This window comes from Bactrocera tryoni, chromosome 2 (genome assembly GCF_016617805.1).
Source record: "Bactrocera tryoni isolate S06 chromosome 2, CSIRO_BtryS06_freeze2, whole genome shotgun sequence".
In the NCBI taxonomy this organism is placed as follows: domain Eukaryota; kingdom Metazoa; phylum Arthropoda; class Insecta; order Diptera; family Tephritidae; genus Bactrocera; species Bactrocera tryoni.
The window spans coordinates 1,890,197-1,915,802 of record NC_052500.1 but is presented as its reverse complement, the minus strand read 5'-3'; the positions used below and the strand labels follow the sequence as shown (position 1 = coordinate 1,915,802).

The window sequence follows — 25,606 nt, the reverse complement described above, 5'->3', positions numbered from 1 at the left end:
ATGAGCGCCACTGGAGGGGCTGTTGTGTCCAGGTGGGCACAAAACCAGCAGACTGTTACAGTTGCCGCACGAGTAGCAACAACAAAAAGCGTTATTTACTTACATACTTACTTGCACTATCAGTCCACAGTGCCAATCCGAGTGTCACTAATTCATTTAAATGGGCAAAATTTGTGGCCGCTCCAATCGCCGGTGGCTGGTGGCTCATTTGTGCGCACACATTAAGTTGCTTGGCGAAATGCATAAAATGGGCGAAAAGGCAGTAACAGACGCAACGCAACAGTTGATGATAAAATCGACTGTCGAACAGGATGTTTGTGGAAAAATTGCACTATTTTCCAGTCATTTTGCGACTGTGATGTGAGAGGTTGTTCTTTCATAATTTTGGGCTGTTAAAATCGAAAATGATACCAAAAATTTTCTAACACGTAGGATTTTGTGTATTGTAGTCAAGCCACCTTTTATTAAAATGACAAAAATAGCTGTACGTGATGGCAAATTTTTGAACTGAAACTGTAATCAGGACACCTCATATACCCCACAAACCGTTTAGCACATCAGTCGTAAAATTTTCTTTCAAATTTGTTGAGTAGTGTAATTTTACTAATAAAAGATGTAAATAAATTCGTTCCTCTTTATACATTTGAATCCCTATTAGGAATATTTTACATACACATACAAACATATTTTACTTAGGGCTAAACACTAATTTTGTATCAGCTAAATTCATTTAAATGGGTCTCCTTTTATGTATGTGCCGAGCTGTGTTGTTGACATATACCAATTAGAACAAGCATTTTTGCAAATTAATTATTTCTGAGAATGAATTTACTGAATACTTTTGAAGATAGAGCTCCACACACGCAGAGGACTACAGCATTCAAAATATGGCTTGCATAAAATTATGAAAATTTCGGGTTTTATCCCATTTTATACATCTGTTTTGCACTTTACTTAAGCATGCCATGGAGACTGGTAAACAAAAACAACTCAGAAACTCATATATGTATATTAGAGGGGGTCGATTTATAAGGACCCAAATAATTGAAAAAAATCGCATATATGTACATACGTTAGGGGTCTGCGGATCGCTCTGATCAACTTTACCTACATGACTATGGGTTTACAACCGTTTTCGAGACAGCGCTTTTAAGGCGAAGTTGTTTAGGGATTACAAAAATTTGTTCGTCAGTTTTTGAGATATCTGAATGAAATTTAGGACGTAAATGCATTTTGATATTGACTATACCAAATATCTACAATACAACCGATTATTCATATTTTTAAACTTCGTCTTAAAAATCGCGTGCTTGAAACCGGCTTAAGACCCATAGCCTTTTAGGCAAAGTTGTTCAGTATGATCCGCAGCACACTTCCCGCGTGTTTTTTTTAATATTTAAAAAATCGTCCCGCTCTAATGTAATTGCATGTGTGTGCGTGTTTGCTTTGCGAATTCTATGTTATTAAAAGTGCGCATATTTTAATAGCGCCGACAGGCATTCTCAGCAGCACCAGCACATATTGTTTGTTTTTCACTGGGTTAATAGAACGTGCAACCGAAGTGGTTTACCCAGCGCCGGCAGGTGGAAGTGAAAATAACTGAAATGAAGGCGGTATTATAAAGGTGATTTCAAAGAAAGTTGATTTAATTACAAACTCTCGAGATTCGAAGAAGAAGCATGCAAATAATGACCAAGATGAACTGGGTACCTGTAGATTTTTAAGTGCATTCTAAACAAAAAATCAAGCTAAATCATAATAATAGTGGTTTTCAATTCGCCACATTGCTGCTTGTTTTATTAAAGCTCTACTCCCTGCTGAAAAAAATTTACATGTGAAAGCAACAACAAATTTATTCAGTCGGATGCAATGCAAGGGAATGTGGTGCTACTTCGTTAAGTTAGCAGAGTCACTGTTATTCCAACCCCATTTCCTTTATGCAAGCAAGTTGCTTGTTCGATCGCCACTCTCCACGTGTAGACAAATTGTAGGCAGTTGTCAATTGTAGAAAGTGCAGGCCTTATGCAGAAATTGTGGACAGAATTCGTTGCTGCTGTCGCTCCGAGTTGACGGTTGTGGCATTTCCGATTGCAATTAAACCGAATGGACATGTAATATTGACGAAGACTAGCATCGCTCCCTAAAGCTACACAGTGTCTACTTCTGTATACAAAAGCGTATGTAAATGCTGTGCCCTCCCATTGCAATTAATTTCTTGAATATGGAAAATTAAACAGTTTTACCACGAACATCCAATGTGCGCAAAATAAAAGGAAGTAATAGGTGTGTTTGTAGAAATCTTCTGGCACCGTAAAGATTGCAAATTTTCTGCAGAAAATGTTTCAGATGCGGTTTTTACACCCAATTTGATTCGCTGATGGAAGATTTTTGAATATTTCATAAATTTAGAATCCTGTGCAACAAATTTAGAAAATAAAACAACAAGAACAACATATAAAAAAATTATTTATTATGCACACAAACTGTTAAAACACGAAACATCAACTGGAATAATCAATTGCCTACATTCGTCTATGCATATTTATAAGCTATGTCAACTTATCAAGTCACAGGTCTGGTTTTCTTATTCTGCGCTTCTCGAAGTTCACCTTGGAAGATAATCTTACCAACCCAGTCGCCTGGGATGACATTATAGAAAATTGCGACCGCTTTATATATTCCCAAGGGTGGGTTGAGTGGAAAAAATTTGGTATCAAAATACAAGCCGCTCGCCATCAAGTGACCCTAGGGAAAGGCAGCGCTTACGTATCGAATATCCGGTAATATCCAAATTATACGTACCGTATAAGGACAAGGATGAAGTACGTTTGTGGTATTTTTTAAAATTTTCTTTATGATTGAGATGTAAGACGAGCTTATTTTGTTGTCCATAATATCGCATACATCAGCTCGGATGTTTAACAAAAATGGCTGGAAATTATTGGCGTCGTTCTTTTTGAATAATTGCAAGTGGATCTGGAAATGCAGTTGAGATCGTAGAGAGATTTGTAAGGAGATGCAGGTACTCTTGAGCTTACACTTAAATTAAGCGTGTTAACTACGTCGGCGTCCATATAAAGCAGCGATTTATCGCGATTCACTGGCTTCAAATTACAGCTAATGTTACGAATATAGGACTTTGCGCCAAAGCACTCGACATTTAGTGTTTTAACAACTTGCAGACCGCTGGAGTACTAAAAGATAGATATTTGTAAGGATTTCACAAATGCAAATTTCATTCGGTCACCGATATGAGTAGCGAAACGGTTAGGAGTTTCAGAAAACAAACCGCGACAATGTCCGCCATTGCGCCAGCAACTTTTGAGTATAACTAAACATTTCAATATAAATTTTATAAAAAATCAATTCACAAAACTTGTTTACCTATACTAAGCTACATAATTTTTCCATAATTGTTGTGTGTAATTAGTGTGACGAAAATTATCATTTGGAGTCAGATAATCGATTAACGGATTTTTAACTGCAGAAAGCAAAATCTAGTTATGAATTATTGAAAATATTATGCGAGAAAGATATGGGCCCAGTTTTCTAAAAATCAGCTGGTGGACATGTTTGATTGCCATCAATTAAAAATACTCGATTACATTGACAGAAATATTCGTTGAATTAAATTTATGTTTGTGAGATATTTATATGAAGAATTGTGATCTATTTCGAGGTTTCTTATTTTTTCAAAGAAAAAACACAGAAACTTCAAATTTTGTGGGAAATGTTTATTATCATTCGGAAGAACAATCTTTGGTATTTATATTTATATTTTGAAGATTATCTCTTTCAAATATTGGTCGGGGATACGTCTCAGGTGTTTCATCTGTTGAGGCCAATTTTCGATGAGTCGTTCGAGCATTTCCACAGGTCCTGAATTAAATCGAGATCTTGAAGAAATATGGACCGATGATTTCAGCGGCTCACAAATTACACCAAACCGTTGTTTTTTCTGGATAAAATGGCAGCTCTTGAATCTCTGCAGGTTGCTCAGAAATGTGGCGATTTCGCTGAACTAAATTTGGGTAGAAAGCCCATAAAGTGAAACGATGTCGCCAGGAAAGGTCAAAGGGCTTTAGTTCTTGCACAAGTTGTATTTTGTACGCTTTCAATTTAAGATCTTTATGTAAAATGCGCCAAGTCGTTCCATACGTCAGTCTGTATTCGCGAACGGCGCCGATTCGACTCTATACTGTCGTCGTGTACACTCTCAGCTACGGCTGCTATATTTTATTCACTGCATGCTAGACGAGGTCTATGCGGTCGAATATTATCCAATAATGAATGCTAGGTCTCAAGATAGTTGATGGTGTTGCGAATAGTACGCTCAATAGACCGATTATCTTGACCATAAGTTGAGCCGTTCCCACGACATTCGGGTCTACGTAACCGGATCGGACCCGGATTTTTATCCGGCCAAGGACTGTCAACTCGGCAGAATTTTGCCGCTACAACAACAACAACCATAAGTTGAGCAAAGTGCGCGAAACATATTCTTAAAGAACTTGAATTGTCGTAAGAAGTTCACCTTTCTTGTAAACATTGTTCAGGCTACCGAAAAAAGTACCTCTACTCGGATCATCCTTTATAAATAAATCGATTTACTATGCACCTTGATGATTACCATACCATTCCTCTTTTTGTTCTGTGTGCCTTTTGCCTGTTATTGTTTTTGGATAGAAATGCTGCCAGGCCACTAGAGATCAAGCATTTTGCCGATTTCCTACCGAAAGCTTTACAGATTCTAAGATTAAACATATTTTTTTAGCTTTCTCTTTTTGGTTATTTTTGATTATTTCATTCTCTTTCTAAGTTTAGAGTCGATTTTGGGCCTCAAAACTATTCGCTCATGAAGGGCATACATATTTTTGCATCGAAAAATTCCACACAATTTTCTATCTTAATTACTTTAATAGGAATAGTGAGATAGATTTAGCTGTAAACATTCGAATATTAATATTCAATTTATATTATTGTTTTTACGATAAAAAGTTGAAGCACAAACGGCGCATGATTTCATTGGAAATGTTATTAGAATTATCATATTTTTGATTGGCTTTTAATTTAAATATGTCTGATATATGGTTTGAGTGCCTTATGCTCCATTTAGGATTAAACAAATCTATTTTTAAATATTCATAAAATGATAATTTTTCATATTAAATGTGTATTTGAAGTCAATATAATTGCAGTTGTTGCTGTCGGGACTTAGTTTAGATTTACGGTTTTCCGCCCATCTCCCTTTCAATGTCGTCATAATTTATATCCAATTTTGGCCGACAGAAAGCATAAAAATTGTAGAAATAATCGCTTGTGCAAAAACTGTTATTCAAATTGCCAGAGATGCCAACAATTAAAAATTGTTATGACATTGGAAAGCATTGCGACGACGATTGCCAGCAAAGATCAACGAACAGAGTGAACAAAAACAAGAAAATCATAAAAAAATAACAACAACAGCAAGGCAAATAAAATAAATTCTGCACATACAGTCGCAACTGCACTGAAGTAACATACGCGTGCCACAAAAGGATGCAATGAAAAAACGCAAATAAAACTGCAATTGCTCTGCCAATTATTTTGCCTTTGGCAGCAATAAAACGGACAATTGTTATGTCGCAAATGTCTCACATTGACAACAGGCTCCAGGGGCTCTAGGGGCTAACGAGCGCAAGCATAAAATTGTCATGTAATCAGAAGTCATTGTCATTGCCAAAAGTTTAAGCCGCTAGTCATTGGTTTGCTATTTCAAAAATCCCCTTTTTTAATGCTAACTTATGCGACATTTACTGGTAATAAATTTTGTAAATATTTGCATCTTAAAGAGCCTCACTTTGAAATGAAGTCCTTGAGTGTTTTATAATATTTTTGGCTTATAAAATTACTCACAGACGAGTATCTACTACTTAAATACTGAAGATTACTTTTGATCACACCTAAAAATTTAAAATTTGCTTCAAACATAAGTTCACTTACACACACATTCGCATTAGCTCAAACGTGAGTGCACACATTGGCCACCTTACGCGCTTAGAGCTAATGGAAAAGTGATGCATTAAGTCAGCAACATTTCAAAATTCATACTCACAATCTCGGCAGCTGGTCTGGCAGCATTTCAATGTCGCATGTCGGTTTCACTTTTCACTTGAAGTTGTCACTTTCGATTATACATACGAGCATTTCGTCATGAGCATACATGTAATTATGTTTGTATTTATGTACCTATGCACACTTATGTATCAGTTGTTTAGTTGAATTTAGGTTCACATGCGGGAGCTACTCTTTGTGATTATAGTTCGAAATCCTTGTGACCCCCCACCGCTGAAGCAAAATTAATCAAAAAGCTTACTAACCTCTGCTCGCTTGACCAAAGCCTTGATTGGCACACTGTCCCACATCATTGATTGTGATGTTGATTTCCTTGATTTTTCTTTAATTAATGCTATGGCGTTTCGGACTTTGTCACAACTTAATAGCACAGCCTGATTTGTGGGGGCATTTTGATGTTTTCGTACAAATCTATAATTTTATGAGAAATACTGGATTGTGCACTAATTATTTTCGTTTTTTGGTGCAATTTAAACACGATTTTTTATTCTTCAAAACATTTTATGAAATAATATATTCTCCAAGAGATTAATTCCACGCTCAAAATGTTCTGAATTTTGCGTGAAAAAAATCAAAAATTACCCTATAGGTCAACAACCCACTTATCGTTGCCAGTGACAATGCACTTCAAAAATGAATCACTTCTTTGTCGGTTGATGAGAAAATCAAAGTCGTTAAGACTAGGAAGCAAATTTCGTTCTGTAAGAATGTGAGTAACCGACATATGGGTTACTCTTCGAAATAAATTCTATGGTGGATGTTTCATGTGAACGGTCGCGTTAAACAAGTTTAATCTTTTTGCAATCTCTTGACATGTTATTCGACAATTTGAATTGACCAATGACTGTATATTATCCGCATCCGCTTCGAGGGTTCTTCCAGCACATGGTGCATCCTCAAGATAGAAATTGCCGGAACGAAATTCTTCAAACCAGTTTTGCCATTGCCATCTTCTCCATACATATCACATAATTTTCGCTTTGCTTGAACTGCCTTTTTATCCCTTTGATAGTGAAACAGGAAAATATGCTGAAAATGTTGTTTTTAAATCAACACAAACTATTCCAAAAAGTTAAGAAATTTTTTACAAACAAGCCTTACTATATCAGCTGTTCAAATATATAACTTTAAAGCGGTTTAGTGTGAAGTTCGTTGCGAAAAATTAGTTGGTGCCATCAAACTAAATTACTTAGTGAACGACCCAAGATTTTTTTCGGAAATACACAAAGTTTTGTAGCTTTTTTTTAAGAAGCACCATGGCTACATGTCTAGGATAAATGCGCATAAATTTTAGAATGCCGTCAGATTACCAAAACTCGTGTTTTTCGGCTTGCTCTCCGATTTTAAACTTTTTTCTACCACCCTCTCATTATTAAGTACAGCATATATAGTATTAATATTGCAGGATACTCTATTAATTAGAATACATCTCTCTCTCTTTCTATCTCTCTCTATTTCTCTTCCTCCAACTTCACTCCTTTCTGCATTAATTAATAGACTGTAGTTAACAAGTAAGTTGACACTCGAATTCCTGCAGGAAAAGGAGAAATCCAAACCCAGCAGCGCTGCAGTCTGCAGAAGAGACTGCAGAATTTCTACTCACACCCAAAACTCATCGAGGCAAATTTGCATTTCATTACTTATGCAAATTAAACTTGTTTACACCGGTGTTGCATGCCTCGAAACATGCTTATGTGTGTGAGGAGTCTGTTGCAATGCAAGCTCTGCAAATAGTTATGTAACGAAATATGTGTGAGTACTTATCTAAATGTTTGTATGACGGCGAACCTCAGTTTACACTCCAATTTGCAGGTATTTACGAGTTCACAATTAACACACATGCAACCGAAGTGAACGTTTACGAGATGTTAGTTTGCAAAGTCGTAGACGCCTGCATAAATATTAGATTCGCAATTACCGACCCAAATCAAGCGAGAATAAAACCCTGACATTTTCACACCAAAAGCGAAAATGTGTGGCCCTTAAAAGAAACGATTGCGGAAGCGGGAAGGAGGGTGTGATTGCTATTTTCCCAAAGGCGCCGTGGCGCTATTTTAAAGCGGCGGAGACTTTTCAATTTACACATGTTTGCGTTCATTTTATCCCGCTCAATTTGTTGCAACTTTAACTGTGTAATTGGGTTGTTGTAATTGCTCGAATTAATTAACTGACCACTCTTGCCGTTAGCAACACCTGTGGCTGCATTTACGCGTAATTTTGCGTTCTTGCAACAAATTGTGCATGCCATGGCCATTGCCGGAGCAGTGCAGGGCAACAACATGGCGCCGCGCAATATTGCCGCTAACGGTCAGGAAAACCGGAATTAACGGCGTGCGACGAAGGTGGTGTGGGAGACCGGAAGGCTTTCCAGTCGCCACCACGAATTCGAGTTTTACAAAATGTTGACTGCTTCCTTAATTGCTGTGGCTTTAATGCCGACTTCTGCCACATTAATTGCATACTTGCAGCAAAGCTGAAGCGAGGCAAAAATGCGCAAGCAAACATTTAACAAAAGCCGTCACGTTTTAATTATGTGCGCGGCCTTGCTACCTTTTTACTTTAGTCCCATTATGCAGCTCATAAATTTAATTGTGCCACAAGTTCTGGCGGCCTTTTGTTGCGCACAGTGCTCAACGCAGGACTCAGTGTTAACTGCGAGCTTTATGGTTCTATTGATTAAGACGTGTAGTAAGCTAACAAATTGACTCTTTTGTAAAATATACTTTGGTGGTCCTTGCCACATGTCATTAATGAGAGGTGCATGCAAGGAATCGTTAAAAAACAACGCCTTTCATTCTCTAAATTCGATATACTACCACCTGAACACAATTTTGCTATTTAATCACATTGGGAGACATTTAACTTCAACTATGCACAATATTTCATATATTTTAATATTATCGCCTAGATTGATAAACGAGAAATGCACCGTGACCTTAGGTTTTAGGCTTATATCATCATCTATTACCCCCCAACCCAATTACATTTTTCCCTATCCTTAACTCCTTAGTCGTTCCACCTTCCCTTTGAGCAAATCGAGAATATCAAGCAAAGTTGTTATTTCAATGAAAAATACACAAACAACTTTGCGGAAATCTTTATGAAAAAATGTTCTCGCAACATATTTGCTTATAAATGGCACATCAATTTCCCCTCATTACTTTATTTAGTTGGTATTAAGTTGACTTAATGAATTGCAATTAATTAGCGAATCCATTATAACGGTGGAAATTGAATTAGCTTATGCACACATATTGCAGTTAAATTTCATTAATTAAACTATTTACTCAATTATGGTATACAACAGTTATGTGCATCCGCATGCATACAGAAAAAAGCCAGAACGTGCCATTTTCAACTGCTTTTTTTTTGTAAATATAGTTGAAATCGAGGCTTTAATGTTTTGCAGTTGCGATTGAATGTGAAGTATAAAATAACTAGTCACGAACGACTACGTTGGCTGCACTCAGGTTTCATGCACGTGCATATGCATAAACACACATACACACACACTCATATCATTAGCTAAACATAGTGTTGATGTAACAATGTGATCTAATGCTCAATCTCATGATCGAATCGCTGAAGTGATGCGCGCATCCGCAGCTCATTTACATATTTACATTGTCTTTTTAATTAAATTATTGGTACTTAATGATAAATACATGGATATTAACTGAAAAGTGTGATTTTTGTTGTTGACTCAAAGTTTATTTATACCTACTATTTGTTTCTTGTTGCAGTGGTCGATCGTACAGCAAAGACAGTCAGAAGAGCTCCCAAAGCGATCTGAGCATGGCAAGCGCTGGTGGCGGTTCGCCGAAGCTTTTGGCTAAAACTCCGTTGCGTGAGTATAACTTTATGTGCTACTATAACTGTGATTGTATATACGTATTTGAAGTGTCGATTTGACATATTCTATACAACTCAAGGCTGGTTCCGACCCTTAGGCATACTTCCTAGTCTTTGTACAAAAAAATAAAGAAAATTAAAATTAAGACCCAGGGCGGATATGGTAATTTTTGTTTTATTGTTTGCCCAATTTATACATATATGTATGTAGAATATGAAAATGTTAGCTTTAAAGGGCACACCTACTGTGACAGCCTAAAAACCTTGATTTTTTGGAAATAAAAAAAATACTGCATCGATTGTTTTTTAATTTTCATGTTATATACATATATTTATGTTTCAAGAATCCGCAGTGAGATTATTATTATTGTAAGAAAATATTTTTAGAATTATATACATTGTACATATGTATATGTATGTACGTTCTCCAAAGACGCTAAACAAAGGTCCTCAACTGCTGTAGTCATTCCTGCCATCTCCTTCGATGAAACCTGAAAATAAAAAATTTACCCAAATTGTGGTCTTTTTTGGCCTGCCAAAATTCGATTCTTCTATGTAGAATTATATACAGAACAGGCAAACAAAATTTTATGATCATTTTTCTTCGAGTTATCAAATTCGAAAAATGGTGTTTCTAGAAATTGATTGCACTGGCCGGGTAACTGAAAGACCATTCGTTTGAAACTTTTGGTATGTTAACTATCTTTAAAGATACTTTTAAGACCGCATTACCGTTACAGCAGCGAATTTATATTCGGCTGGCGGAAACAACACTACTCAAAACTATCTGGCAAAATAATTGCGCTGCAACACAACAAAGCGGTACATGTACACATGCACCGTTACCAATTGAGTTTAAATAAAATCATAGTGTGCTTTTCGGCGTTCATTTTAATCGACCTTCTCATTTGGCTGTGTTTCAATGCCGTTCCTTGCCTACTTCTAGGCGCCCTCAAATGAAACGCGTGCACGTGATCAATTTCGGCGAGATTAAGCAAGCTATATATTATGTAATTATGATTTAAAAACTAATAAAATTTATGAAATTTTTATTATTTGTCAAATAGAGATATTATATTTCATAAAATTTGCCTAAACACAGCAGAAGATTGGGAAGTAATGCCTAAAATCAGCAACATTTACATACATATGTGCTATGATAGCTGCTTATGAATATTCATGCTCTTTGTTTATTAAGCTAAATCTCTTGGGCGGTTGAGAATTCTCTTTGGTACCGCTGATTCTTCTTGTGTGCTCGTGAGCTGCTCGTAGGCAGGTGTGCGTACAAACATACGTACACACATACAATGTCACAGTCGCCAACAAACGGCATTGTTTTTTTTTGTTCTAAACAACAACAAAAAAAGTTAAAAAGAACGAAAATCATTCAACAACAAGGAGGGGGGAGGAGAAGAAACGTGATTTAAGCATTTGTCAAGAACAGCAGAACAACCGAACGATCGACTGACCGAGCGACCGTACGAACCACCGGTCAGGTAGCTCAACAACCGGCTTCAGCGCGGCCACTACACGATGTCGCAGCCGCAACTGAATAAGAAGCAACAACTACAAGATAATACCACAGTGTCTGTGTGTGTGGATGTGCGTGCACTGGGTTCCATTTGGCTTTGTTTGTCAGCGACTTCTTTGGCTCCGTTTTATTGTGTTTTGTTTATTATCTTGTTTTACTTATAAACATGCAAGCCAGTATGTTTTTGTTGTTTGCTGTTAGGTGGTTGTTTGTACTTGATATCTGAAAGATACACTCTGGCGCTGACATGCTGTTAAGTGATTCCACTGCCGCTCTTTCCCACATCATCCGCTTTGACTGTGTTATTCGTCGGTGTTTCGCCGAGTTTGCGACTTGCTGTTGTCGCTGCGCACGATTTCTCGCCAGTCTGTCGCGAGTATTCAACGAAACGAAGTGTTGTTGCTGGTTGCTGCTACGCTTGTTGCCGCTGCTTCAACGCAAATGCAAATGGATCGGTCGGTCATCGGTCAAAATCATGTCGAATGAATCGATCGAGTAGCTAAAAAATATTTTTGGTTTTGGATCAAAGTGAAATTGCAAAAATGTAACGCGAAGCCGAAAGGGATCATGTTTCGCAAGTTTTCAACGAAAGTCGAAATAAATTTCCGATATATTTTTTAAATCGACGACTTTATATAGTGGAAATGTCCATTTAAATAGATTATGGTAAAAAAATGGTTGGCTGTTCTTTAAAGTTTTCGAGTTACAAGTGCTTTGTCTAGAGATACCGCGTTGAATGGGTCTAAAATATTATCGGAATTCAAAAAATTTGACACTTTAAGACTTTTGTGAGTTTACGAGAAGTTCTTTATCGCGGCAGGATAATATGTAAACAACAACAACTGGTTCACTGTCACTGGAGAACTGCTCCGGAAACATGTGAAATACAGTATGTGATTTCAGAACACCTTCTGGTAGTATCAACTGGTTAGCCAAGCAGTGTGAGCAACGGCTGCAAAGCGAAATTTAAAATCTTGTTATCTTCTATGAAACGATATGCTCCAAAATATGGCAATATTACTATAATATCGCTTACAGAACTACATATGTGCTCTTTGATTTCACTCACAACGTTTACGCGTGCTCACCTCCATTTCATGCATTTTGCATCTAATGAAGCACTTCATTATTTGCTTGTGAATTTCAGTGATTTTTTGCTTTATTATTTACTCATCTACCTGTGCTTTTGCGCATTTACTTATCATTTTTTCGAGGTTTTTTTTTTGTTTTTTGCTACAAAGTCAAAACCTCACCGCAAAATGGCAGGTCGCCATTTGGGGCTCATTAAATTTCATCCAACGACTAGAAACCGAAACAACTCACTACAGCAAGTCAACGCATTAAAGTACTTACTATCACATTGTATGCGAATCGAACTGACGCCGCGTCACAACACTGCTGGCATTTTAAGTCGGCTAGCACACGAATTCCGTTACATATAACACGTATATGGCTCACACACATACATAAGCACACATGCGAACTTATTTGCGCGCTTAGTGTTTTTGGGTTTGGCATTAAGCTCGCTTTTCTGAGACATTTGTTGGCGCTTTTCGCACTGAGTTGGCGAATTCTTTGGATTCCATTTACGCATTTGCAAAATTGTACGCGGCGCTGTTGCCAACCACTCGTCAAATAATTCTTACTGCTGTTGGCATTGTAGTGTTTTATATTTCGATTTTTTCTGGGCACGTTATTGGCATATTCAATTGGCAGTTTTTTGATAATGCGCGCGAATTGGATGACGTCATTGGACATTGATTTTATTTTTATTATTGTACAGTTTTTTATTCAACATAGGTCCATGCAAGGCTGATATACTGAATATAGCGACCCACCAAATTTTCGATACCATTTTTGGAGTACGATTTCCTTTGCTTCAAAATAGGCCTTAGTTTCGACGATTATCACTTCATACGACAAACATTTCTTCCTATCGAGCATTCGTTTGAGGTCTGAGAACAAGAAGTAGTGGTCCAGATCTGGAGATTGCGGTGAATGCGCAAGCAATTCGAAGCCCAATTCATGGATAATTTGAATTGTCTTAGCGAAACGGAAGGTCAAAAGTGGGCTCGCGCTGCACCCTCTTTTAACAGATCTTTCTCATACCCAAATATTACGCCCATCCAAAATTATTTTGTGAACTCTTTGATGTGTTTTCTGTCACAGACTGGAATATAATCCGACTATTTTTTACCTAGTATTCCTAATTGTGAAACCTCAACAGCGAAAACGGTCTCAGAGGGATGCCATCAGCTGCGCAACAGCTGTTTATCAAAACAAAAATGAACGAATATCTAAGCGACATACACAAAAATTCCGACAGCTGCAGAAAATGTGTTCAAAAAGAAGCATTTGACTAATTCACATACCTGCGTCCGCTCATTTTACCTGTTTTTCATGCTTGCCTTTTTCAAACGCTGCACTGCGCATGCTCAGCAGCTGCATTTGCAAATGAGTGGTTGATTACGTGTATTTACCATGTGTGAGTGTGTATGTATTGCAACAATTTGTTGCTTTATAGGCTTTCTTAATTTATGCTTCTTGAGCAACTACTTATTTGCTTAAATTAGCATTAAAATATCGCTGAGCGCCTCTGTTTGCTGGATTGGCGCCGCGCATACAAACCTCTTATACAATTAGGGCTTCTGCCATGAAGCGTAGAGTGGCCTCAGCGGTGGCGAACACAAAAGTGTTCACTTGTAAATAAAACTCAAGTGGCTATAAATTTAAATGAAAATTTCACTTTTTTATGGCGTCACGAGCTACACTTTCCGCCCCTACCTGCCGCCAGCTGTTCTCTTGGCGTCACATTTTCATGCTTTCGACTTTTCTATTTGCCCGTCTTATGCAGCAACTTTCCGTTTTTACAGATTTTACGAGCGATCTTAAGTACCACAACGATTTACCTAAAGCCAGCCAAATCATAAAACCAACGTTTGAGCACCTCTGCGCTCTTTACGAGTTCAAGCTGTGTCCGGTGCCACTTGAGGAGTTCTTGAGCGTTGAAGTGACAGTTTATAGTTTTGTATTTTTTGGCAAACAGTTTTTTTTAAACAGTTATTCAGTAAAAAAATACAGAAATCATAATTTTATGAAACAGTTAAGATTACAACAACATCTGTGTTAGAATTTTGTAACTATTTACGCTTTATTAATATACCATTTTACGATATATGTATGTAAATACGTACTTATACATGGAAATCCCGTCATAGTGTCCTAATTATGTTGCTATGTACTAATTTTTGTTTGGTTTTATTTTTTTTTTTCTTTTAAATTATTTTCGCAACCCGCGAATTTTTCGTTTTTATTTCCATTTACGTTAAGTTATTTATGGTCACGGTCGTGGTTGTGTTCAACATCGCTTCCACTTCCTGTGGCACTGTCACCGACCTTGTCTCGTGTTGTTGCTTCACAAGTGTAATGCATATGCCTGTGCGTTTGTATCATCCAAAAGCGAGCGCGTGTGTGTGTGCAAGTGTTTGTGAAAAATTCGCTCTTTGCGAAATGCAATTATCACATTTAGCTAACCAGCACAGCATGGCCATGTTGAGCATGCGGTGGTCACACACATGCGCACATTGCACCACCATACGCAACACGTAGTCAAGCGCAATCACTGCTCAGCGGTCGATTTCAGCTGGTGGCAATGTTGTCAACACCGGCATTGTCGCGATTGTTGTCTCTTTGCTGAGGTTTGTATGTGTCAAATCATTGCTGTTGCTCTTGTTGTTGTATTCATTCACCTGTGTATACATTGTAGTTTTAATACAAATAATTACTTAATACTTATATAGACATGTTTTTGCGGCACGTGCAACATAAATAGAGAAAAATCTCGCCTTTATTAACTGCTGTACCGTTATTGTTGTCTGTGTGACATAAAATTAATAGTTGACGCAAATGCGACGCAATTAAATGTCTAATTTAGCCTCATTCGCTGCATTTCAATGAATTAAATGGTCAATTATATCAACTAGCGTGTGTGTGCGTGTGTGAGTTATGCAGGTGTAATGACGCAACACTAGGTGTGAGTGCAGTGAGAGCGGCAATGCGGAAAAAAAAACAACTGGACTATGTACATCGTAGATGTACATATGTATGTATTTTTTTGGATGAATGAAGCTTAAAATCTCACCTTTCCAACACTTATGGTATGACACAATGCGATTGGTAGCACTGGAGATATACGACTGCAACGACATCTATGTGCTGACAAAATACGAAAAGACTTTTTCGACTAGCAATTTGTATAGAAAGATTGCACTGAATTCTTGGAGAAAAAAATCTCCAAAAAATTATTGTAGATCTTGCTCCTTGAGAACTCCGAGTTCGATAGGAATTTTTGCCTAATCTCTCCTTTCTCCTTCAATGCATATATATGTAGACGCCTACTCTACTCTAGCCAAGCAGCTCTTCCATTTCATACTTTTTCCGATGCGCAATTATATTAGTTGAGAATGGAGTGATTGCACAAGCGTCTTCTGAAAGATATAATATACTTGAAGAGAGTCTTTTTTCTGTCGAAAATACTTTCAGAAGTTTCAGCGTGCCTTTTGAGAGGGGATTATGTCTACATAAGCTTTTTTTTTATAATTTCAGAGCAGTAGCCTTTCGGTGCTAGCTAAGTATTAAACGATCTGCGCTAAATAAAAAAAAAAAATTATGCTAATTTCAAAATTAAAATTCAAAATTTAAACAGCGTTGACTGCACTTATAAGATCATGAAAACATTCAAATTATACAACCAACACTTAAATATAGTTAGAAACTCATTTTTGTGGAATGCCTGACAATGGCAACTGCGCACATCTAGCCTCTTTCACTAAAAATTCAATATGCCACAATACTTTATTAATTTTGTGTCCATTGTGCGATGAAAGAACCACTGTGTGCAGCTTTGCCGTCTGGCAGTCTCTGAATAGACCTCGCATCACGGTCGAGCTACAGCTATGAATTTGAATAATAATTGTGTTAACGCAAATCATCGCCAGCATTGTTTCACTCCATAGTAATTTCCTACTTTCATTTCGTAAACCGCAAATCTTTCATGACCAACCATCATGTGATCTCAATTTTAGAGACACCATAGGCAAGAATATGCAAACGCACATATACATACATATGTACTTACATATATCCGCAAGTGATACAACAAAGACCTGAGTATAGTATATACATACATATACTCATGCAGCCTCTCGCCTCTTTCACACATTCTGCCACATTTGACCGCAACATATGCCATTTGCTAAATTTCGACCAAATGACGAAGCAAAATTAGCAGTACTGAGCAAAGTACATGAAGCTGAGCTTGAACTTTGCGCACTCATAGCTGTATTGTGATTTAAACAAACGCTAAAATGGGTCATTTCGGTTAGTAAAAAACAGTAAACTCCGAACAAATTTATACCAGGGAGATCGACACGAAGAAGAGCTTAAAGAAATGCTTAATTTTTAGGGTACTGTCAGACTTTCATCTACATACGACTTACACGGGAATTAGCCGAAGTATGCTTGTCGAAGCACCGAACCCACCAGGTCGCTGCTTAGGCATCCAAAAGAATGAAAAGAAAGCACCAATTGTTAATCAATTATCTACACCTATGACCGTTAATTGTGTAAGTAAACAAGTGGCATGTGTAGGCTAAAGCGTAGTATTGTTGACTTCACCGCCGTGGTGAATTTGAAGAAATTTAGAACATCAAAGGGTAATTGACCTACGAAATCTGATGGACACATCAGCGCGGCTATCGGTTTAATGACCGTAATTGTTGTACTGAAGTAGTCGTGATGCTCGGAAATGATGAATTTTCGCAAAATTATTATAATATCTCTTTCTACTGTTCCGTTGAATTAATTGAAATGACTTGTAGTTTTTCAGTGCTTTGAAATGAGTTGTCTGTTTCGCATGAAGAAATGCGAAAAGGCTAACTTAGCGAGCTGTTATTAAGGTGTATTTATTAGGCTTCTCATGGCTAACTACTGCGCAGTTCTCGCAATTCGTCACACCACCTTTCTTTAGCAATGGGCAAATCTTTTTGTACCTTGTAGCTTTTGTGAGCTCTTCCTGCTTAATGCCACCGAGCTGCTCTGCTGCTCTAACATGACATTACTGCGCAAACACCACTAAAGGCAAAAGCCGAGAATGTAGACACACAAATCTGCCGAATGTGTGGTGAGCGGAAGGTGGGTGCGAGAGGTTGTGGGTACACTTAGAATTATTTTAAAGGCGATTATGGAAGCAGAGAGCAAGATTTATTTTTGCGTTGAAAAAATGTGAGGTTAGAAGTACTCGAATATAACTCTTTTTATTTTTAGTTTGGATACTTTTTCCACTATTTTGTTTGTCGTGTTGTATTCAATGGTAATTCATATAAGTTATCTTAAGATAACTGAGTGTTCTCAATAAAATATTACTGGTTTTATTGTAAGATTCATCGAAGTGTGTGCGAAGAGTTATGCATATTTTTGTATCCAGGGTTCATCAAGGTTGCCACGAAGTTTATAACAACTTGAAGAGGTCGGAGACCCTATAAAATATATATATTGGTAGTCGAAAAAGTCTTTTCGTAATTCTAATCAAACTTCAACTTATTTTTTTATATTTATAATGAACTTTAATGAACCAAATATGTACCATTCATTTTCCGCTAAAGACATAATTCCATCAGTGTAAACGTTTCTAGTTTCTAGGCGAAAAACTGTGACAGGCTTCTCTTGAAACCAACTTTACTCCCTTAAGGGAGTTCTGCAATAAACAAAACAAATGGTATTCCGATGGTGTAAGGTGAGGCCTACATATATGGTGGATGCATCAAAACTTCCCAGCCAAGGTCTCCCAGTTCTTGCCGAGTCATCGAAGGGTTGTCCTGATGGAAGACGAAGACTTTTCTGTTGATCAGTTCTTTCCGTTCTTTTTCGATTGATTGTTTCAATCTCATCAGTTCTTGGCAGTAAAATCTAGAATCAATCGTTCGACCAGGCTGGATCAACTCTTGGTGGATGATTCCTTTCCAATCCAACAAAACACTCAGCATACGGTCCTGGTCAATCTTCTCCATAGTTTCATCGACTTTTTCAACGATAGGTCAACCAGAGCGCGGTGCATATTTCACATCGAAATTTTACGGAAGCGAGCAACTGATTGCTTAGCTACACGAACTGATACAGCATCGCCTCCGTAAACTCAACAAATTTTATTGGTGGCTTGCGTGGCATTCTTCCATTTTTTATACAAAAATTTCAAAATATCGCGAATTTCTTCATTATTTTCATCCATTTTTGAACAGCTGTAACTTTTGTTCAAATTCCCCGAATTAAATTTTCTTTTGGCTTAATATTTCACCTTTCCATTCGAACGCTATATGGTATGACACGGTGTGATTGGTAGCGCTGGAGATAAACGACTGCAACGACATCTATTGACAAGATACGAAAAGATTTTTTCGACGACCCAATATTTATCGGGTCTATTCCTATTAAACTTCAAATAAGTTTTCAAGTGTACGCGCTGAACAGAGCAGCTAACCTATTTGGTCGCTTACAAGTCAAGTCGGCCTTATCCGCGGCGTAGTGGCAGTACAAAAGTGGCCGCGCGCAGTCGCTTGTTAATACATTACGCCATGCGGCAATTGAAAACAATAGAAGCACACACACACGCGCGCACAACGAAGCACGTCGTCACATATAATTTTGTGAAAATAAAACCGAGGAAATAAATAACTCAATGGAAAAATTTGCGAGAAAAATTAACGGCACAGAAAAAGTGAATTTCAACTACAGATTTTCACATGCAACCCAGCGAAGGTTTGCCGTGTGTTTGTGTATATGTGTGTATAAGACTTACACACACATGTGAGCGGTAAGAAAATTCGCGTAATTTTATTGTTTCTAGATAATGGAAAATGGTGGCGGGAACAGAGTTGCCTCATTTATGCCAGCATTTACAAGCTTTTGTGAGCGCGCGGTTGGCGGAGGCAGGTGCTGTCGCCGCGCTCGACGCTGCTGCGGTGTGCAACTGCTTATGGTAAATCAACACCACTAATTGTGAGAATGAATGCAATGTGAAAATCGCAAAGGCACAAGATGACATGTGCAAAATAGCAACAACAAAAGAAACAAATGAAAAAGCAATGATAAAGCGAAGCAACACAATGCATGTGAACAAACGCGAATATACGCCTGTTCCAAGCGTCTTTTTGTGTCAAGCCACCATTTCTTGACGCGCTGCCTCAGCGCACCGGAAGTGCCCGGTATCGCCGCAGCAGCCGCTGAAAGGCATTTCCGTGTGCGTTAATTTAATTTCCAATGTTAAATGGCGTTCGTGTAAATAAAGCTGTTGTTGGGAAATGTGAATTTAAACGCAAATGGCTTAACTTTTCGCCCTTTGCATATATTTTCATATATTTGGCGCGCTACTGCCTGTCGTAGATAAACCGTTACAACTAGTTAACACTTCTGAGTTAATAAATGGCAGCAGGCACTTTGCGCTCTTTTAAACGCTTGCACGCAATGACAGCGCACGTCAATCGCGAAACCACTCGTGATTTCCCGTTATTAAGCAACAATGCGCCGCTTTGAACCCTCGCAAAATGGGCGGGCCAAGCAAAAGTCCGGTTGGGTGTGTGGCTGGGTGCTGAAAAATCGATTGAAGCAACCGAGGCGACAAAGCCGCGAAACAAAAGCAGCAGAAAAGCACTAATTTCAAGCAACAACAACAACAGTTGCATTTCTTTAGCGCGCAGAACAGCGGGAAAACTCAATAAAGTGTGAAATTTCCATTGGCAAATGTCATAATGAATTTAATACAACAATAATGCGCGCCTCATTACAATGCCATGCCATTACATAATTACGCTCATAAAGCACTCTTATCGCATGCAACAGCAGCAGCGAGTAGCGAATGCACAGAATATTTCCATTTAATTATAAAATATATCTGTTGCAATTTTCCTCGCTGCTCGCGCGCTGTCATGCGCATGTGTGTGTGTAAGATTAAAGTGCACTCAGCTCAGCTGGGATTATAGACTCGCACATAATTGAATTATTAATCAGCAATTCATTAAGGATTACATGACCACGCCGCAGTGGAGGGGCGAGTGGCTGTGTTTTGGCCATTGTGCGGAAGGTAGGATTTCATGACGCAACTGTATAGAATGGACTTCAGACTATTATGACAATTGTGCTGCAGGACAAACATAGAATGTTGCAAATATAATATTATATATCCGCTTAAGCCGCCTCGGTAGTGCTTACAAATTATAGTGCGATAAGAAATGACGCTTGGCAAGGGAATATGTCAGCTGTATTACGCCAGTCCGTGTCTAAAGAATATTTGAAATGTGAGAGTTAATAGCTTAAGAGCGTCCTTTGCATATGCTATAACAGTTAAACTAGTTTTGGTCCTAAATTCGTTAGAATTTTTTTTATTTTTTGTTAGTTGGTGTGCAGACGTTTCTTCCTGCGTTGGTCCTGTATTGAGCTAAGATATTCACCACAATAATAAATAGAGAATAGTTTTGTTTTACAATTATACAATTATAGATGATGAGCGATTTCCTACAATCAATGGAAATCGGTTTTCGCTGATTTCTGGCAGCAATTTCATAAATTTTTTGCTACTTTTCCCTCTGCTCCCATAAAGCGAAATCTGTCGAAAAAATAAGTTTCGAAGTTAATTTTAACACCTTTCACTTAATAATTATCTAAAATAAAGTCGTCTTCATGTCGAACTAACCCGAATTGAAAATAAAACTTTTATCAATAATAAAAGCGCCGTAAGTCTTTCTATTAAGCTCGGTACAACGTTGGCTGATGTAATGTAATTGCCAAAATTTTAATTAGTTTAAGCCACAAAAACTATTTATGCGCCACTTCACTCGATACAAATGCTAGTTGATAGCTCGTCAAAACTTCATGTTCAATCAAATTATGTTTTGCAGAGTTTTTATGGCCAGATAATTAACGTCAATTACAGATTGGTTCAGAGCGACGAGCAAGCCACATATATTGGGTTATTCATTAGGTAATTTTGCTGATTTTATTGAAAATTTTCGCAGCCAACTTCACTTAACCGTTGCATCGGGTAGTCGAAAAAGTAGTTTCGTATTTCTAATCAAACTTCAACCTATTTTCTTTATTTATACTAATAGATAAACTAATATATACCATTTAGGTCGAACACTTTTTGGCAGACATTATTTCATCAGTCTGTAAAATTTTCATCAGTGTAAATCGAAATTTCGAAATTTCCAGAACGGAAGCGAGCGAACCATTGTTGTGCTATACGAATTGATACAGCAATACCAACATATTCGTACAACTGATATGGGTGTTTGTAAAGAAAATGTCTTAAATTCTTCGAGTTTATGCTGTCTATTTAGTGGTATTTTGTTTTGAGCTTTTGCCCGACAATAACAAGACTTATTCTAATTGCAGTAAAAAAACGAAATTACTTAATGAACGACCCAATAATTAGAAACAACGTACAACAGATGCTGTCAACCTCGATTCCTGAGCGAAATATGCGAAAATAAATTAGATTTCAACTCAATGGATTCATTATCTGTCAGCAACGAGCGAGCGAGTTGTTGCACACTCTTTACATTTCGCATGTGTGACTCGCTCGGACATGGCCACTTAATAATGCACCAAAAAAAAACAAATGCTTAGAAAATTATTGTTTTGACTGCCGAAGTGGCTCTTACAATGAATTGAAAATCATTAAAGCGGCCGTAAGCGTCATAACAAGAGTACAATAGTTTGGCAGAAAAACCATAAAAAATAGAAAATCGTAAAAGTTTAAAATAGTTTGCGCCGATTTCGTCGTTATTATTATTTTTCTCGCATTTGGCCAAATCAAAAAATGTAACACAGCAGATGTGGCAAGATGCTGAAAGCCGACACACATTTGTGGCAGACGTCTGCTGCAGCCAGAGACAATAAAAAACGCATTTGTGCAACGGTTTGCAAAATTTAGAACCGTTTGGCTTGCTATTCATTCTTCTGTGCAGTTTTACGCACTATTTGCTTATTAATATTTATGCATTGCACATTTGTGTGTGTATATGTGTGTGTGTGCGTGTATTTATTGTGTTTACGTAAATTTACTCATTAAATTCGAACACATTTGGCTGGCGGTGTGCATGTTCCCATTTAAACATCGCCATGGCTGCTCCGCTTTTGACGTCAATACATCAAAAGCCAAATAAAACAAAAACAAAAATCCATTAAACTTAAGGCAGCCGCTGAATGTGGCAGGCTCTGTGTTTGTATGCGCTAATTTTCCGCTGCCAAAAATAAATTTGCATTGCTAAAGCTATTGCTATTGCTCGCACAAGCCGACATTTCTGCATACTCATGCATTCATACAGACACCTACGTGTGTGTGTGTGTAAATGGTCGAATTGCGTGGTTGCGCCGAACGCACGCTGTGAAAAATGTGCGTGCCACGCAAGTCGCTCATTATTGCGTGCACTCATTTCAGTTTTATCGATAATTTCGATAAACATAATTGCATATGTCAAAGAAATATTTCATTTACTTTTTCGCCTATATACATTAGTAAGATAAATTGTTATTATGTAACACACCCACGAATCCTTGTTTAATTGTGGCATTCATTGTACGAAAGCGTGCGTTATCCAAATCTCTTTAAAGTCCTGTTAATTTCGCGGTATACAAACATGTTTAATATACTGTTGTATTGCATCTTAAATAATGACGATAAATGCTTCTCACTTGACAGCCCCTGAGTTTACTAATACAAAATACTAAATCCCTCTCTCTATGGTCTCCTCTTTGAACCACAATGTGCTTGTGATAAAGTTCATGAGTAGAAAAAGTTTCATCTGTGCAATCTCCGAAATATCGTCGAGAAACCCTCGATCGAATGCCATTATTACCATACCTAGTTCCCGCTAGAACGGTTAGGGTTAGCACAGTTGTCGTGGACATCTAACCGATGGCCCAAGAAACATTCTGTTTCGACGAGGTCGTCCCAAAGGGAGAGGAGTGTTAGATGAGTGGGGCTGGTGGGGCATGCAAAGAGCGTCATTTGGAGACTCATTGCATGCAGGACATATGTTGGATATATCGGGGTCTATTCTGGATAAGTAGGAGTTTAACCTGCTACAGTATCCTGGTTTGGTAGTACTGGTTTGACTCCGAGTACACCATTCACTGGAAGGGAGTCGGTGTTGATGGCTCCACTGTAAATGGCGGCCAGTGCTTGTAGGAAGTTTGTTGCGTCTGCTCCAAGCAGGTGACTGCAGGGGTGATTTCTGCGAAAAAGTCCCAGCAGGAACTGTCTGGAGAGGAGTTACATTCAATTACTTGTAGAAGATGGTTTACGGATGCCTCTTCTTTTATCTCCTGACAGCTTCTAAAATAGTCATTATTTGGGGTTCCTAGTCTGCTGGGCATGTCTGTCAATTAGACAGTTACCTGTTGTACCTGCTAGAACTCTGATGTCATTCCTTTTGCATTTTAGTGGGTGGCATTTGGGGCATATATTCCATTCATGCCACGTTTGTCTTCTTGTCGAATGAGTTAGGGATTGCCTCCACCGATACTCCGCTATATTTATAACAAGATTGTTGATTATAGGGTGGTGCTTTGTTCTTCTTAGGTCATCTGCTTCACTGTTACCAGTAATGTCACTATGTCCTGGAACCCCATGCAGATTTATCCTGAAATAGGATGTCAGATCCACCAAGAGATCAATGTCATTCCTTCACTATCTTTGAAGAAACCCAGAGAGACTTTAGAGCTTTTAAAGTCGCTTTGCTAACTGTATCTGCATACTTTTTGCCATAACAAGAAGAATTTCTTGAATCTTGGTAGACACTGCTTTTATCTGGTAGAAGGAAGTCTACTTTTATATCTAATTTTGCAGAAAAGTGATCACCAATCACTTGATTATCTAGTTAAGCCCCAACGGAGATGTTTTTGGTGCCTCTCCGCGATTTTGTGCATGCGCACTTTTCACAGATACTCGTACTTGTACTAAATATATGTACATATAAATATTCTCTTGCAGAAAAATAGCAAAAAGTGGTCGACCAAAATGTTACTTTTTTAGTTCATTATTGTTCATTATTAAAAACAAAAAAAAAATAATAAGTTGAAGGATTAGAAATACGAAAATACTTTTTCGACTACCAACATAACAAGCTGGATATAGTCATATAAAAACCCAGCTTGCCTATATTTTCATTTTGAAAAAGTCCACTTTGCCTTACACGCCGTTAGCAAATTTATTTATAGCAATATTCTCACATTCATCGCTTTCGAGTGCAATTTTCGAAGTTTCAATGTTGTCCCTCATCGCATTTAATGGCATAAGCACACACAAACATACACGTACATGCACAACTGTGCTTCATTACGCTTCATTTGGAATTGAATGTGTTGTTGTTGGCATAAATGCATCTTAGACTTTGTCTTTATTGTGAATTTCCGGTCATTTTCGCTGTTACTCGTTGACTCTTATTGTTTTTTATTGTCTTTGCTCTGTTCGCGTTTGAAAGTCGCAGTTTCTCTGGTCGCTGGTAAGCACCCACGACTGTGTGCTGTGCTGCGGGGCTATTGAAAATTCAATTTGTTCGCATTCAAAGTGTTGCTGTTCTTCTTTGCTGCTAAATTTCGTTTATTCTGTGAAACGAATGGTTAGTTAAATGAACGATTATCGGTTTGATCTACGAATTGTGTGATGTCAAGAAGCTTCATGCCGAATCTCTAGGTTGGTTACATTCAATTTGACCCAGTGTGACCAATCGTGTCATCACATATTCTAGCTTAAGCTTAATCATAAAAATATTACCTATCATATATATATATATTCATAAGTACATATCTTTAATTATAATCAAACAAGAAACCACCTCTCACCATCTCCCACCTATTTTGAAAAAGCACCAAGTAAATGTGCATATTTTGTTAGCTTTACCTAAGGAGCTGCACTGCGGCATATTTTGAAATCCGCACAGCTAATGGAATATTCAGTAACTGTACTTTGCAATTCAATTATGTGAATTTTTAATGCACGAGCAGCTCGGCGACACTGGAGGTTGCTCGCTTCTCAAAACTCAGAAAATTCATAAA

The 25,606-nt window shown here is 37.8% G+C and overlaps 1 protein-coding gene across 1 annotated transcript in view; it reads left to right on the top strand.

The window, feature by feature from the left end:
• Positions 1–25,606, top strand: part of LOC120768562 (mucin-17) — a 127,460-nt gene that overhangs the window by 41,291 nt on the left and 60,563 nt on the right. The window contains exon 3 of the mRNA XM_040095309.1: positions 9,858–9,961. Within this exon, the coding sequence (XP_039951243.1) occupies positions 9,858–9,961 (104 nt within the window). The remainder of the gene's footprint in view (positions 1–9,857; positions 9,962–25,606) is intronic.